Source organism: Pteropus alecto, unplaced genomic scaffold (genome assembly GCF_000325575.1).
Source record: "Pteropus alecto unplaced genomic scaffold, ASM32557v1 scaffold16, whole genome shotgun sequence".
NCBI lineage: Eukaryota > Metazoa > Chordata > Mammalia > Chiroptera > Pteropodidae > Pteropus > Pteropus alecto.
In genome coordinates this window covers 1,415,161-1,429,225 of record NW_006438867.1, presented here as the reverse complement: position 1 = coordinate 1,429,225, position 14,065 = coordinate 1,415,161, and the positions used below count along the sequence as shown (strand labels likewise).

General features: G+C 31.6%; 1 protein-coding gene across 8 annotated transcripts in view; it reads right to left on the bottom strand.

Moving 5' to 3' along the window:
* POSTN (periostin) overlaps positions 1–5,544 on the bottom strand; it is a 34,073-nt gene extending 28,529 nt beyond the window's left edge. For all 8 annotated transcript variants that reach the window (XM_006915793.3, XM_025049522.1, XM_006915794.3 and 5 more), the window contains exons 1-2: positions 5,421–5,544; positions 4,049–4,147 (exon numbers count right to left, since the gene is read on the bottom strand). In XM_006915793.3, the coding sequence (XP_006915855.1) occupies positions 4,049–4,147; positions 5,421–5,539 (218 nt within the window). In that variant the 5' untranslated portion in view covers positions 5,540–5,544. The remainder of the gene's footprint in view (positions 1–4,048; positions 4,148–5,420) is intronic.
* Between the last annotated feature and the right edge of the window lie 8,521 nt (positions 5,545–14,065).

The following is a 14,065-nucleotide window of genomic DNA, read 5'->3' as shown; positions in this document are numbered from 1 at the left end:
TCTAAGATCTTGAGACAGAACAATAGAGTTTGGTTCCCAGTTCCACTATTTGGCAGATGTGTGACCTTGAGCAAGTTATTTTACAAAGCTATAATGCCTATTCATAGGGTGGTTGTGAATCTCAAAATTCGATTTGAAAATCATTTTGTAAATTATAAATAGGTAAAAACGTTTATTAGCATAAAGTTATTAAAAACTAGAAACATCAGGAAATGAATTTTGCCATTCTGATCAATAAAAGCTATCTCATTGCTAACTAAAAGAATGCCATTTTTGTTTTCAATTGCCAATAAAGTTTTCATTTGGTCATATTAAAGAAAACTTTTAAAATCTTCTATTTTGTAAAGTTTGAAAAAACTAAATTTAAATGTTTGCTTGAAGTTACGAGAATAAAATGTTCAAAAGATGCTACTCCATTCAAAGTTAACAAAGTATGTTAAATTATATATAGGCAATAATTAATTAAGGTAACAGACCAGAAAATTTAAGCAAATAAAGATATATCCAAAATAGCTCTCCAATTTACTGTATTTTGTGAGAAAATAATAACCTGAAGTCATCTATATAATTTCTTCCATTTTTTCACTTTACTAACTATATACCTGATCTTCATTTTTCTAGACTTTTTAAAGATCTATTATAGATAGTATTTTTAATTAAAATTTTACAGAAGGCTTTGTTTCCTCTCAGTAGAAATATGAAGATGAATGTTGTCAATTGGAAATAAAGAGAATAGTACAAGTAAGAGGAAATACAGATCATTTTGTCATGTCACTTAAGGTACCTACTTATGGACTAAGTTTCTTGTAATATAGTAATTAAACATATATTAGCTCATCCAGATATTTCTTTCCAGCTTTTAATCTAGTTTTGATAATTATGCTACAGAAGTTTAAGTGAATTAATTTCAATATATTTATGAGAAAGATCACAAGTTATAAGCATACAAAACTTTTTCTTGGTATGATAAAAATTGCAAAAGGTTAATTTTCAAAAAGTAGAATTTTTAGTGATATAAGAAATGGTCTTATAGAGTTAACCAAAAGTAAATAAGCTTTTTGAATTGAAACCAGCTCCATTAATTGTTTGTCTATGATTTGTGCTCCTGTTTATGATCTTGGATTCCTATTTCTCTTTTTTCTCAATGCAAATTTTAAAAGTATAATGTAATGTTGTTTTTGAATATACATTTATATGTAGTAAAATATGACAACATGAATGAGAAAAAATTCTGACATGAAATACTGGCTTAAGTATAGTTGATAGATGACAGACAAAATTATGTAAGAATGCTAATTTCAAATTGTTCTCTAATTTGAAAATAATTTCAAAAATAGGATTTTTTTAAAACATATTCAAACATAGGAGACCCCAAAACAACTTTATTTATATAGTCTCCATATAAACAGTTGGATATTTGATGTCAAGGGATTAAGAATTACTTACACATTCACTTTGTCGTATACTGCAAACAATAAGAAAATGAGACATATTTTATAGTTCATGACTGAAAAAGTTTACTTGAAATAAAAACGTAAGTAAAAGAGGAAAACAAAAATGTAACAGAAATTTCTATAACCCAGGGATCAGTCTTAATGTAGAGAATTAATATACTAGATGGGATAGAATTTCAAAAACATCAACAGCAATTTCAGCTAATAGTTAAGCAATATGGTTATCTGAGTTGATATTTTAAAAACAGATAAAGTAGTTTTTCAGGAGAATATTTATGCTACACAAAACTCAAAAGTTCCCATATGGTCGGTAGAACAAACAAGAGTAAAAAATTACTACATACATCTACGAAAGTGGGAAATTTGTCTTCATTTTTTGAGTAGTATTTAAAATCTCATGGAAATACCAGCTGAAAATGTCACTGACACTCTTTAAAAGGAAGTCTATAAAATTCTATATTACTTGACCAATACATATTTTGAGAAATACCTTAAATCTACGAAATTTTGATTTTCATTAGACCTGCCCAGTTGTTCTCCTTATATCTCCAAGCAACTGTTCAATCAGAAGACAAACATTTCTCTCAACTAAGACATAAAGTCTTAAAGATATCATTGGAAATTTTAGCCACTGAAAGTAGATGGTAAATTAGGCATTCTTTCTGTCAATATTGATTTCTTTGGTTATTTGAAACTAGCAACTACTATTTACATTTATTCCAGGGCATAGATGTAAATGTGTTTGTGAAAACTGAAGTTGTTCAGGGGAAATAAGCCAATATAATTAAACAAAAGAGACATTGTTATATTTTTGGCTTCAAAATGGAAAAGCTTTTTTTAATGAGAAGCAAGAAAAAGTCTTGGCCTATGCTTTGGACAAGCCTTGGCATCTCTAATATATTTGGATGGATAAGTAAGATTATATCACGCTTCTTAACTTCCAGGAAGGATGTAATAAAGATTTCCACTAAATATTTCTCTTATGTAGTTATCATGCATTCCAATTATGCCTCTTGGTAACCATGAATAGAAAGAACAAAGAGAAGAATTTAGTCTTGGAGTTCCCAGCCGGGGCCTGGTCTGCATCATTGCAGCCACTGACTTGTAATTGTAATTGTAAATGCATGAATGACTCACAAGTCTAGCACATGTCTGCACACAAATAGTACTAATGCCCATGTCAAAAATGAACATCATTGAAACTCTATTAAGCCAATAAGTGGAAACGGGCAGCAATGTCCTGTGATGTCCTAGATTTGGTTACCATAGGGAGGTACAGTCCACCTAAAGTTATATGCCTTCAATACCTACTTATTTGGAAATAAATATAATCCTATGGATTTTATAGCTATCTTCTCATAACTCCTTTTCCCATCGACATATGTAACTTGTTTAAAATAGTTAAAATTTAAGTTAAAATTTGATATTGTGAGTTAGTTGTTTAGTGATTTCACATTTGTCTATTCAATTTACGTTCAGACACTCTGTAAGTATTAAGTCAACATTTCACAGGTAAAGAAAATGAAGACTGCAAGAGGTTAAATAACTCCACATTTATTATTTGTACCAATATTAAGAATAAGTTTCTAACAATCTTCCAATCCTTCTATACTATTTAGGGTAACTGACATTTAATAATGATGTGATAAGCAGGTCCTCCTTGTGGTACACTAGCTCTCAAGATGTCCCTCACTGTGCCTGGGGTCTAAATAGGAAGCAAGGAGGAACCATTTCCACTGTTTTCCTGATTGGGGAGAACACATTTAATCTTTTTGACTTAGTAACTTATTCTGTGACTCAGGTCTTTCATTTTAAAATGAAAACTTGGACCACATGAATAGTTCTCATCATGCCCAGAATTATATTTTTTCTACTAATATTTATTGACAGATTAAACCAATAAGCATATATATCAAGTAATAAAAATGATTTTCAATTTTAAATTAATCAGTGAAATACATAAGTTAAAAAGTGATTGTCATTTTGGTTATTGAAATAGTAAACATAGTGGTAGGCTTTATCACCTTTGTGGACACCTGGGCATCTGACAGTTTGTAATGGATTACTGGTTTAAACGAAGAGATGAAATATAAGTCCTTTCCAATTTTAAACTTTGATGACAACTCTGAGGTAAATTCAAGTACTTTAGATAATGTCCAAACGACTGTAGGCGCACATTAATTTGTGCCTCAAAAACCCTGCAATTTCAGATCATTTTGTTCCTTTGGCCTATTTTTTTTTTTTTTTATGAAATGAGGAAACTGAGGCATTGAGGTTAATTGACTTGCCTAAGAGAAAAGAAGCTAAACCAGGAATAGAAATAACAGTCTCCTTCACACTGACTCTTTACTAGATCACATTACCATGACATTTGCCTTCTTTGGACCTCCATGATACATAGGTTCGGGAATGAGAGTTCCACTAGTATATGCAGAAATGCAGGGATAATTTCTTTATTCAAGGATGTGATACATTTTTTTAAAGCTCAAATTTGGAGAGTATTTTTAAGGAAAATGGAGTGTAAGCCCTAAGAAACGCATAGATATCATGTGTTGCCTTTGGAATGGGCATATTAAGAAAAAGCTGAGACTTACGTTTTCTTTCCACAGATGGCACCTTGATACCAGTTCCTACAAGTACTCAAGTATTTCTTTTTGGTGCCTAAAATCTGTTGAAGGGCACACACATTTGGGCTGAAAGATAAACAAAATGAGTCACTGTCTCAATGAACGACTAGTTTTTTGTACCTAAAAGTCAAGTGGTTAAAAAAAAAAAAACAAAAACAGTTAACATGTGGATTTGATTTTCAAGAATGTGATTCTAGTCTTGCAAAAATCTGATTCTTGATACAAACCTACTTAACATCAAACAAACTAAAGTCTATGGAAAAGAAAGAGAGAAGAAATTATGCATTCGTGAGAGTAAATTGTCAGTGTTCCAAAAATTAACCTAATAGAAATATAAAAGCAGCATTAAGTTTACCATAATTTTGTTTTAATGTCTCATCACTTTTAATAGCAAATAATCCATTGGCCCTTTTTAAACCAAATATGCTCATTTTGGGTGTGGAGAGCCTTTAGAGCTCTTAGAACAATGAGGAATCAGAGATCAAAAGTTTTACTATATCTACAGACATTATACTCTAATAGTGGATGTAAGTCATCACCGAAATAAATGAGTGCTAAAATTAAATGGCATGGCTGCAGAAAGAAATAATATTTTTTTTCAAATGGAAGTAATAAATCAGAACATCCTCTGCCAGAATTTTAAATTTTTTTTTTCCTCTCTCTCTCTAAAGAGATGGAATTCTTATTTGCACCATAGGACAAAGATTTGAGCATTATGAAAATTCCTCTAAGACTTAAGAAGTGCCAAAATACATTTTTTAAAAACTATAAATGATTAGTTAAGAGACTAAATTATGACCAATATCTTTAAAAAGTGCTAAATTATAGCTAAATTTAACCTAGGAAATATAAATTGTTTTTGCAATTTTACAGAATGTAAATTTAAAACCTTTCTTAAATGTTCCAAAAATTTCAGAGAACTGGTTACCTTACCCATTATTTAATTTTTATATAAATTGCAACTTAAAATAAAAATTTCCTAACATGATGCGAGACATTTCAAAGCTGTTTACATGAGAGCTTTTAACCATAGATTCTTCAGTTTTGTAAATCTCATTCTGCATTTTCAAAATGAAATAAAAACACAAGTAAACTGAATTATAAAGAAATGTCCTGTTAAATGTTATTAATTAGATTAAAATTATATACCATTCATAAAAAGGCAATTATACACGTTATTTTGACAATAATTTTTAAAGTTTAAGACACATATAAATCACAAAACACTCACTGTTTCTTTTTCCTTATTACTCTGTAATAAGTAGAAAAAACTTTATGTATACTTGTACATATAGAAAGCTAAGGCAGAGGGAAAAAAGATTTATAACCACTGACTTACCCCTGATCTCGGCCCCTGATACGGCTATGAGCCAAAATCTTGTCATAATGACCGCTGGCATTTGCAGGGTTAACAACAACCAGCAAGAGTAGAGAAAATATGGGTAAGAAAGGAACCATCTTTAGTCTCTCTGTTGCAGTTAGTCCACGAAGAGAACTGGCAGTGGGCTTTGGAGAGCTCAGAGTTTATATACATGTCAGAGTTGTGGGAGGGAGCACTGTATCAACCTTGGGAATCTGAACTGTGCAAAAAACACCAGCAACTTCAAGTTGCTAGCTAAAATCTGTTCTTGTTAGGTTTACTGAGCTCATTGAGCATCTTTTTTTTCTCATTCTGAAGAAGATATTTATTTTTATATTATTTATATTTCTCTTTATTTTTAATAACTTGCTCACTGCGTGTTGATATTTGTTTTATTCTTTAGTAATTTAGAGGGTTTTTAATGGAAAATGATTTTGTTTGGGTTTGAAGGAATTTCCTGCAATCTGTCCCTTTTAGAGTACATGTCCCTGTCTGTGCTCAATGAAATCATTATTTGATCTCATCACATCTTATTGCATTCAGTTAACTTCAGAAGTGAACAGTTATTTTTTACTCAGAAAACAAAGGTAGATGTAAGTTTGATAATCACAAAGGAGTAATGGCTGATAATTAGAAACAAATGTCGAATGGATTTAAAACTTGCACAGAGTGTGAAGTAAAAATTCTAACTTGCTAACAAAACATGTAGAAGAGATTACATTTCCCTTGTAATCCTACTTAACTGAGATGATTCCTCTCATTTCACTTCTCTCTTTAAATATCAAGGAATAGATACAGTTAATATAAATTTACTTCTGGCAAGTTTCTCTAACTCTCAAAATTAAGCAGAAAAGTAAAACATTTGTGTTTTATTGTTTTTTTCATTACATCCTTCACATATTGTAAATCTCTAGGCAGCACATGTATTGAGAACTACTAGACAAAAGCATCCCCGATTGGAAACAAACATTACCAATCTAACTATAATAGAATAATTAAATACATATTAAGGCACAGGGTATTTGTAAAATTTTTCTTTTGATTTTATCAAGAATAACTAAAATCTTTTAATGTTACATTGCACAATTACTAGCCAAAGAAATATGCATTCTCACCACTTCATATACAATATGTCAAATCTTTGAAACATTTTGGATAAAAGAAATGTGAATTCTAGAAGTCACTAGTAAACTGAAATGATAGCTGCAATGAGTCCCTTTGAATAAACAAGTTACATACCATCTTGAAGCAAAAGTGCTATTCAAATACTCCTTGTGCCAAATGCTCCCATGGTCATGGCACATTGGTGTTGTTTTCTTGCTGCTTCTATAAGGATATTTTATTCTGAATCTTCATGTTGTCACATTGGAAGTGCTTTTAGGAGATGCTGAATTAGGTCAGGAGAGTTATTTTAAGCTTGCTATAGGATTTTGTCTTAGGACAACAAATAATTATGCAACTTGCTGCTAATATATTAAGAAAGTATTCAGTGAAACAATAAATTTTGAAATATGATTCAGAGGGCTCTTTTCAATGTGAAAATCTTAGTAGTAAGATATAGAAAATGAAAGAGTAATTCAAAAGGAGAGCTGAAGAGATGGCATAAAAAGTTAAATTATACTCTTTCCTGACCCCTTGTGGGAAGAAGAGAATTAGCCTATCATTTATATTTCTCTGAAGGGAATTATTCTAACTTAATCTGTATGTCACTGGCATGCTTTATATAATAGATTTCTATTATTACTCTTATGTTGTGCAAAGAGTATGTGGTCAGTAATTGGTCATTGAGCAGAATGGAAAGACTTTTATGAAAATAAGTTCTACTTAATATCAGCAAATTAGCTGCTAGAACATTATTGATAACATAGTTGTATAAAAGTCTTCAATTCTAGACTGGTTAGACATTAAAATGTAGATTAATTCTTTTCTTTCTTTATTAAATTTATTGAGGTGACATTGCTTAATAAAATTATGTAGGTTTCAAGTGTATAATTCAATAATACATCGTCTGTATATCGCATTATGTATTCACCATCCAAAGTGAAATCTCCTTTCGTCACCATATATTTGAGCCCCTTTACTCTTATCTACCTCTCTCTACCCCCTCCCCCATTTCCCTTTGGTAACCACCAAACTTGTCTGTTGAGTTTTTGCTTGTTTGTCTTGTTTGTTTGTTGCTTTCAGTTTTATATGCTATATATGAGTGAAATTATATGGTTTTCAACTTTTTCTGGTTGGTGGTTTTCATGTACTGCAGTGAACATCAGGGAACACATATCTTTATGAATAAATGTTTTCAAATCTTAAGGGTAGATGTTCAGAAGGATTTGGGGTCAAATGTAATTTAATGGGACTATAGATGACTTATTTTCTTAAGACTCACAGTAAAATTTATAATGCAGAAAAAATAAATCGAACTTAAAATACAGAAATCTCTCTAATATCACCACTAAAAGTAGTAATTTACTATTTCCTGGGATGCTCACTACTATTAATGCAACCCTCTTCATTTTAGATAGCTGTAACTGTTTATAAGTTTTTCTATAGTGAAGCTGAAATTTGCTCAAATCCAATGTAGTTTGACTGGAGAGGAAAGAATGGGGTATAGAGAGAAAGAGATATGGAATTAAATAATTATGTCCCAAGAATAAAAGGACTACTTAAATACCTAAAGTCCAGAATGATAACAGGTAAACTTGATCAAGTGTATGGAGGAGAAGAAAGAATCAATAATTTCCTGCCATGTTATCTACTTTCTTCATAGTGCCTGCAATAAATTGAAAGTATATTAATTCTTTTCAAAATCGATTTTGACCTAGTTGTTTCTTGTGACTACACTTTTATCAATTGCAATCAATGTCTTCCATTTATCCCAATTCCTTCAGTGATCTAAATGGACAAAGAATTGCATGGGATGAGTAGTGAAAATGGAAATGTATTCGTATTTCAAAAGAGGATCGCTGTCTTATGACAGGAGATATAGTTTTCCTTTCTGTAAAAGCATGATAGATTTTCATAATGCTAAAAAGAAAGTTCTTAAATCTTTCCTTCTAGAGTTTCAAATACTAGAGTCTTAAATCTATTCATACTGAGCATCTTATTTGGAACTTGTATAAATCCCATGGAAGCCAACAAATACTGGCCCTCAACAAACATTTATACACAAGATGAGTAATAACATCAAAAAAGATCTTAAAAACGAGGCCAGATTGTGCATATTAACTACATGTAAATTTAGAGGTTAGAGAACATTCCAAGAGAAGGAAAATTTTAGAGTAACTATAATAACATTACACCATTTCAACTTAAAAAGCTAAGCCAAGCCCAAAAATGTGATATAGTGGGAGAAATTCCAACCAACTGCTTTAACCAGAATTAAGTCCTGTTTCATAGCTGACAGTCGGGGTAGGGTGAGAGAAGGAATGGAAAGTTGCAGAGAGTGAGAAGAAATGGTTGTCTAAGTTGTAGAGAAAAGATTAAAAAATCTTGAGAGAAATACAATTCTCTCCTTTTAAAGCACTCAAGCACATAGGACCCTTATTCTTCTGCTTCATGAAAAGATCCTGGCCCTGGTTTGGCTATACAATTTAATTAGCAGTTTGGAGAACTTTCAGGGTTGCAAAATCTGACCCGGAAATGTAAGTCATTCATAAAAAAGAAACCGTTTATTATGCAATCAAAGAAAAATAATGTATCTAAAAAACAGAGGCATTTCTAGCTACCAAGTTGCTAATTTACTGGCCATTCCCAAATTATCCTTCTTTGTAGAAAGTCTTATAGTCTTTGAAGACTGTGAAGTCATTGTAATATCATGCTTACTGTCGCTAGCATGTAACCAACATTAAACTTGCCCGAAACTCTCTAGAATTGAACATGACCTATGGATTCAATAAACTTGGATACTCAAGCCAAGAGTAGATTTTTAGGACAGAATTTCCTTGGTTTTAAATGATGCAGAGTGGTTATTTGCCCAAAGTTTATAAACATCTGCTTTTTAATACATGGTCTGTGGGATCTTGACATTCCTTCCCTAAGCATCACTTTCCTTTCTTATTGGCCTATTTGTAAAATATGAGAAGGCCTTAAAGTTAATGCCACACATTCTTGCAGGCAGCACTCTTCAGTCTTCAAGCACCTTGGCCAGTGAGGGTCTCAGACTTCTCTGGTACATGGGTTTGCAGCTCCGAAGTTCTGACAAAGACCCAGTGATCTGATTTTTTTTACATGAGGGAAAATGTTTTCTTAAAATTATTAGATTATGTTGAACTAAGTCAAAAGTAGAAGGAATTTAATTCAAGCAAATGTTAAATTTTATGATTTTTTTCCCTTATAAGAAAACATTCATACAGTCAAAATGAAATTAAATATCAATGGCCAATTTAAAGAGGGCAACATATAGGCTCAGGTATTTGTGGCCAACACATTGTAGAACATACAAGAAGTAGGACCTCCTGATCCCTCCTCCTAATATATTTCCAATGGATTTCCTTCTATAGTCCCATAGATCTTACAGGCATTTTCTGGCCTAACATACCTAAGATAATGAAATCACATTCAGAGAAAGAGATAACTAAATTGACCCTAACGTAAACATTAAGTGATATCTCTCTAATGTTATTTTAGATGCAGAACAGAAAGCTTTCTTTGATAACTGTATGTAGTAAACCATCAAGTGACAAATCTCACCGTCATACTAAGGAATCAGTGTAACTATTTGTCCCTAGTTGAGCTGAGTACTTTTGAAATCTTAAAACTGGGTGGGTATCAGCAACTTTCCTTATTAGCAGCATTTACTTGTATTTCTCTGGAGACATCTAGTGGAGAAAGTAGAGTATACATTTCTAGAAACATATCAATTACATGTTGATTAAAATAATAATTAATATGGAATTGATATAAAAATCGATCATTTTACATGAATTTCAAAATGTCAAACAACTAAAGATTAATAATTGTCTTTTTATAAAAAATATTTTTTAAAATTACAGTTGGCATATATTATATTAGTTTAAGGTGTACAACATAGTGATCAGATATTTATATACTTACAAAGTGATCACCCTGTTAAATGTAGTACTCATCTGATGCTATACATAGTTATATAGTTATTACAATATTATTGACTATATTCTTTATGCTATTCTTTATATCCCAATGACTATTTTGTAACTGACAATTTATACCTCTTAACCTCTTAATCCCTGCCCCTTTTTTATTCATCTCCTCAACGCCCCTCCCATCTGGCAACCATCAAAGTGTGTGTATCTATGAGTTTGTTTCTGTTTTGTTTGTTTCTCTGTTCTGTTCTTTAGATTCTACATTTAAGTGAAATCGGATGTCATTTGTCTTTCTCTGTCTGACTTAGGCCACACAGCGTAATACTCTCTATCATCCATGTTGTTGTGGATGGCAAGATATTATTCTTTTGTATTACTAATATTCCATTATATATATGTATCACATCTTTATTCATTCATTCATCGATGGACACCCAGGTTGCCTCTATATCTTGACTATTGTAAAAAATGCTCCAATAAACGTGTGCGTGCACATGTCCTTTAAAGTAGTGTTTTGGATTTCTTCAGTTAAATTATTGGGTCTTCTTTTCTGGTGCTGTAGCCTTTCTTTTAGAGTCTATTTTGTCTTGTGTAAGTATTGTTACCCAGGGTTTTTCGTTTGGTTGTTTTCATTTTAAGAAACATATTTTTCCATCTTTTACTTTCAGTCTGTATGTGTCTTTTGATCTGAAGTGAGTCTCTTGTAGGCAGCACATGTAAGCGTCTTGTTTTGTTTTCTTATACATTCAGCCATCTTTTCTTTTGATTAGAGCATTTAATTCACTTACATTTAAAGTAATTATTGATAGATATGTAATTATTGCCATTTTATTATTGAAATTTTTTATTCATAGTTTTGATCTTTTTTCTTTTTAATATTTTATTGTTTTTATTATTTTTAATTTTTTGTCTTACAATTACAGTTGACATACAATATTATATTAGTTTCAGGTGTACAACATAGTCTAACTTGCAAAATGATCACACAGATAAGTTTAGTACTCATCTGGCACTGTACATAATTATTATAATATATTTGAGTATATTCCCTATGCTGTACTTTATATCCCCATGACTATTTTGTAACTGACAATTTGTATTTCCTAATCCCTTCATGTTTTTCAACCTGTTCCCCACTGCCCCTTCCACCTGGCAACCATCAGTTTGTTCTCTGTATCTATAAGTTTGTTTCTATTTAGTTTGTTCATTGATTTTGTTCTTTAGATGCCACGTATAACTAAAATAATATGGTATTTGTCTTAGTCTGACATGTTTCACTCAGCTTAATACTCTCTAGATGCATTCAAGTTGTTGCAAATGGTAAGATTGCATCCTTTTTTATAGCTGAGTAATAGTCATTGTATCCATGTACCATTTCTTCTTTATTCGGTCATCTAGCCATGGGTACTTAGGTTGCTTCCGTATCTTGGCTATTGCAAATAATGCGACCCTTAATGTAGGGGTGCATATACCTTTTCGATTTAGTGTTTTGGATGTTCTTGAATATATACACAGAAATGGAATTGTTTAATCATATGGTAGTTCTATTTTTAATTTTCTGAGGAAATTCACAATCTCAACAACAGTGTCCAAGAGTTCCCTTTTCTCCATATCCCTGACAACGCTTGTTGTTTGTTGATTTATTTATCATAGCCACACTGACATGTGTGAGGTGTTTCATGTATACAGTACATTGGTTAAACATTTATATAGTTTACGAAATAATCCCCCTGATTACTCTATCTTCCCTCTGGCTCTACACATAGACATACATTACTGTTCACTGCATTCCCTAAGCTGTGCTCCTCATTCCCATGACCATCTATCAACTGCTAATTTTTACTTCTTTAACACTTCACCACTTTCAGAACTCTCCTTCCCACTCCCCTTTGGTTGTGGGTCTTCTACCCATTTTTTAATTGGATTGTTTTTGTTGTTATTGCTGTTGAGTTGCATGAGTTCTTTATGATTTTGGATATTAATTCCTTATCTGATGTATCATAAGCAAATATCTTCTTGTATTCAGCAGGCTGTCTTTGCATTTGTTGATGATCCCCTTTGCTGTGCAAATACTTTTCAGTTTCATATAGTCCCATTTGTTTATTTTTTCTTTTGTTTATCTTGCCCAAGGAGCTTTTTCTGAAAATAAATTACTAGTAGCAATATCAGAGGGATTACTGTCTGTTTTCTTCTAGAAGTTTTATGGTTTTGAGTCTTACATTTAAATCTTTAATCCATATAGGGTCTATTCTTGTATATGGTATAAAAAGGTAGTCAGTTTTATTTTTTTTTACATGTATCTGTTCAATTTCCCCAGCACCATTTACTGAAGAGACTGTCTTTAACACATTGTATATTCTTGCCTCCTTTGTCATATATTATATGAGCATATAGACATGGATTTATTTCTGGGCTCTCTAGTCTGTTCCATTGATTAATGTATCTGTTTTTAAGCAAGCTGTTTTGATTACTGTAGCTTTGTAGTATAGTTTGATATCAGGTAGTGTGATACCTCCAACTTTGTTCTTCTTTCTCAAGATTACCGTGGCTATAAAGGTCTTTTATGGTTCTATATAAATTTTAGGATTATTTATCCTAGCTCTCTGAAAACTGCCATTGATACTTTGATAGGAATTGCATTGACTCTATAGATTACTTTGGATAGTATGACCATTTTAATGATGTCGATTCTTCCTACTCATGAGCACGGTATATGCTTCTATTTATTTGTATCTTCCTCAATTTCTTTCTTCAATGACTAATAATTTTCCGAGAACCAGTCTTTTATCTCTTTGGTTAATTTGACTCCTAGGTGTTTTATTGTTTTTAATGCAATTGTAAATGGGATTGTTTTCTTAATTTCTCTTTCTGAAAGTTCATCATTGGTGTATAAAAATGCCATTGATTTCTAAATATAAATTTTGTATACTGCTACTTTACTGAATTTATCGATCAGTTCTAACAGGTTTTTCTTTTTTCTTTTTTGGTGGAACCTTTAGGATTCTCTCTTTATATAGTATCATGCGACCCACAAATAGTAAGAGTTTTGCTTCTTCCTTTCAAATTTGGAAACCTTTTATTTCTCTTTCCTGTCTGATTGCTGTGGCTAGGACTTCCAATATAATGTTGAACAGAAGTGGGAAAGTGGGCATACTTGTCTTTTCCTGAACTTAAGAAAAAAGTGTTTAGCCTTTCCCCATTAAGTATGATGTTGTCTATAGGTTTGTCATATATGGCCTTTAATTCATTAAAGCATAAAGCCTCTATTCCCATTTTGCTGAGAGTTTTTTATCATAAATGGATGTTGGGTTTTGCCGAACACTTTTTCTGCATCTATCGACATGATCATATGATTTTTATCTTTCGATTTGTTTATGTGGCATATCTCATTCATTGACTTGCAGATATTGTACCGACCTTGCATCCTAGGAATAAATCCAACTTGATATTCAACTTGATCATAGTGTATGACATTTTTAACGTATTGCTGAGTTTGGTTTGCTAATATTTTGTCAAGGAATTTTGCATCAATGTGATAACAAATATCGGCCTATACTTTACGTTTTT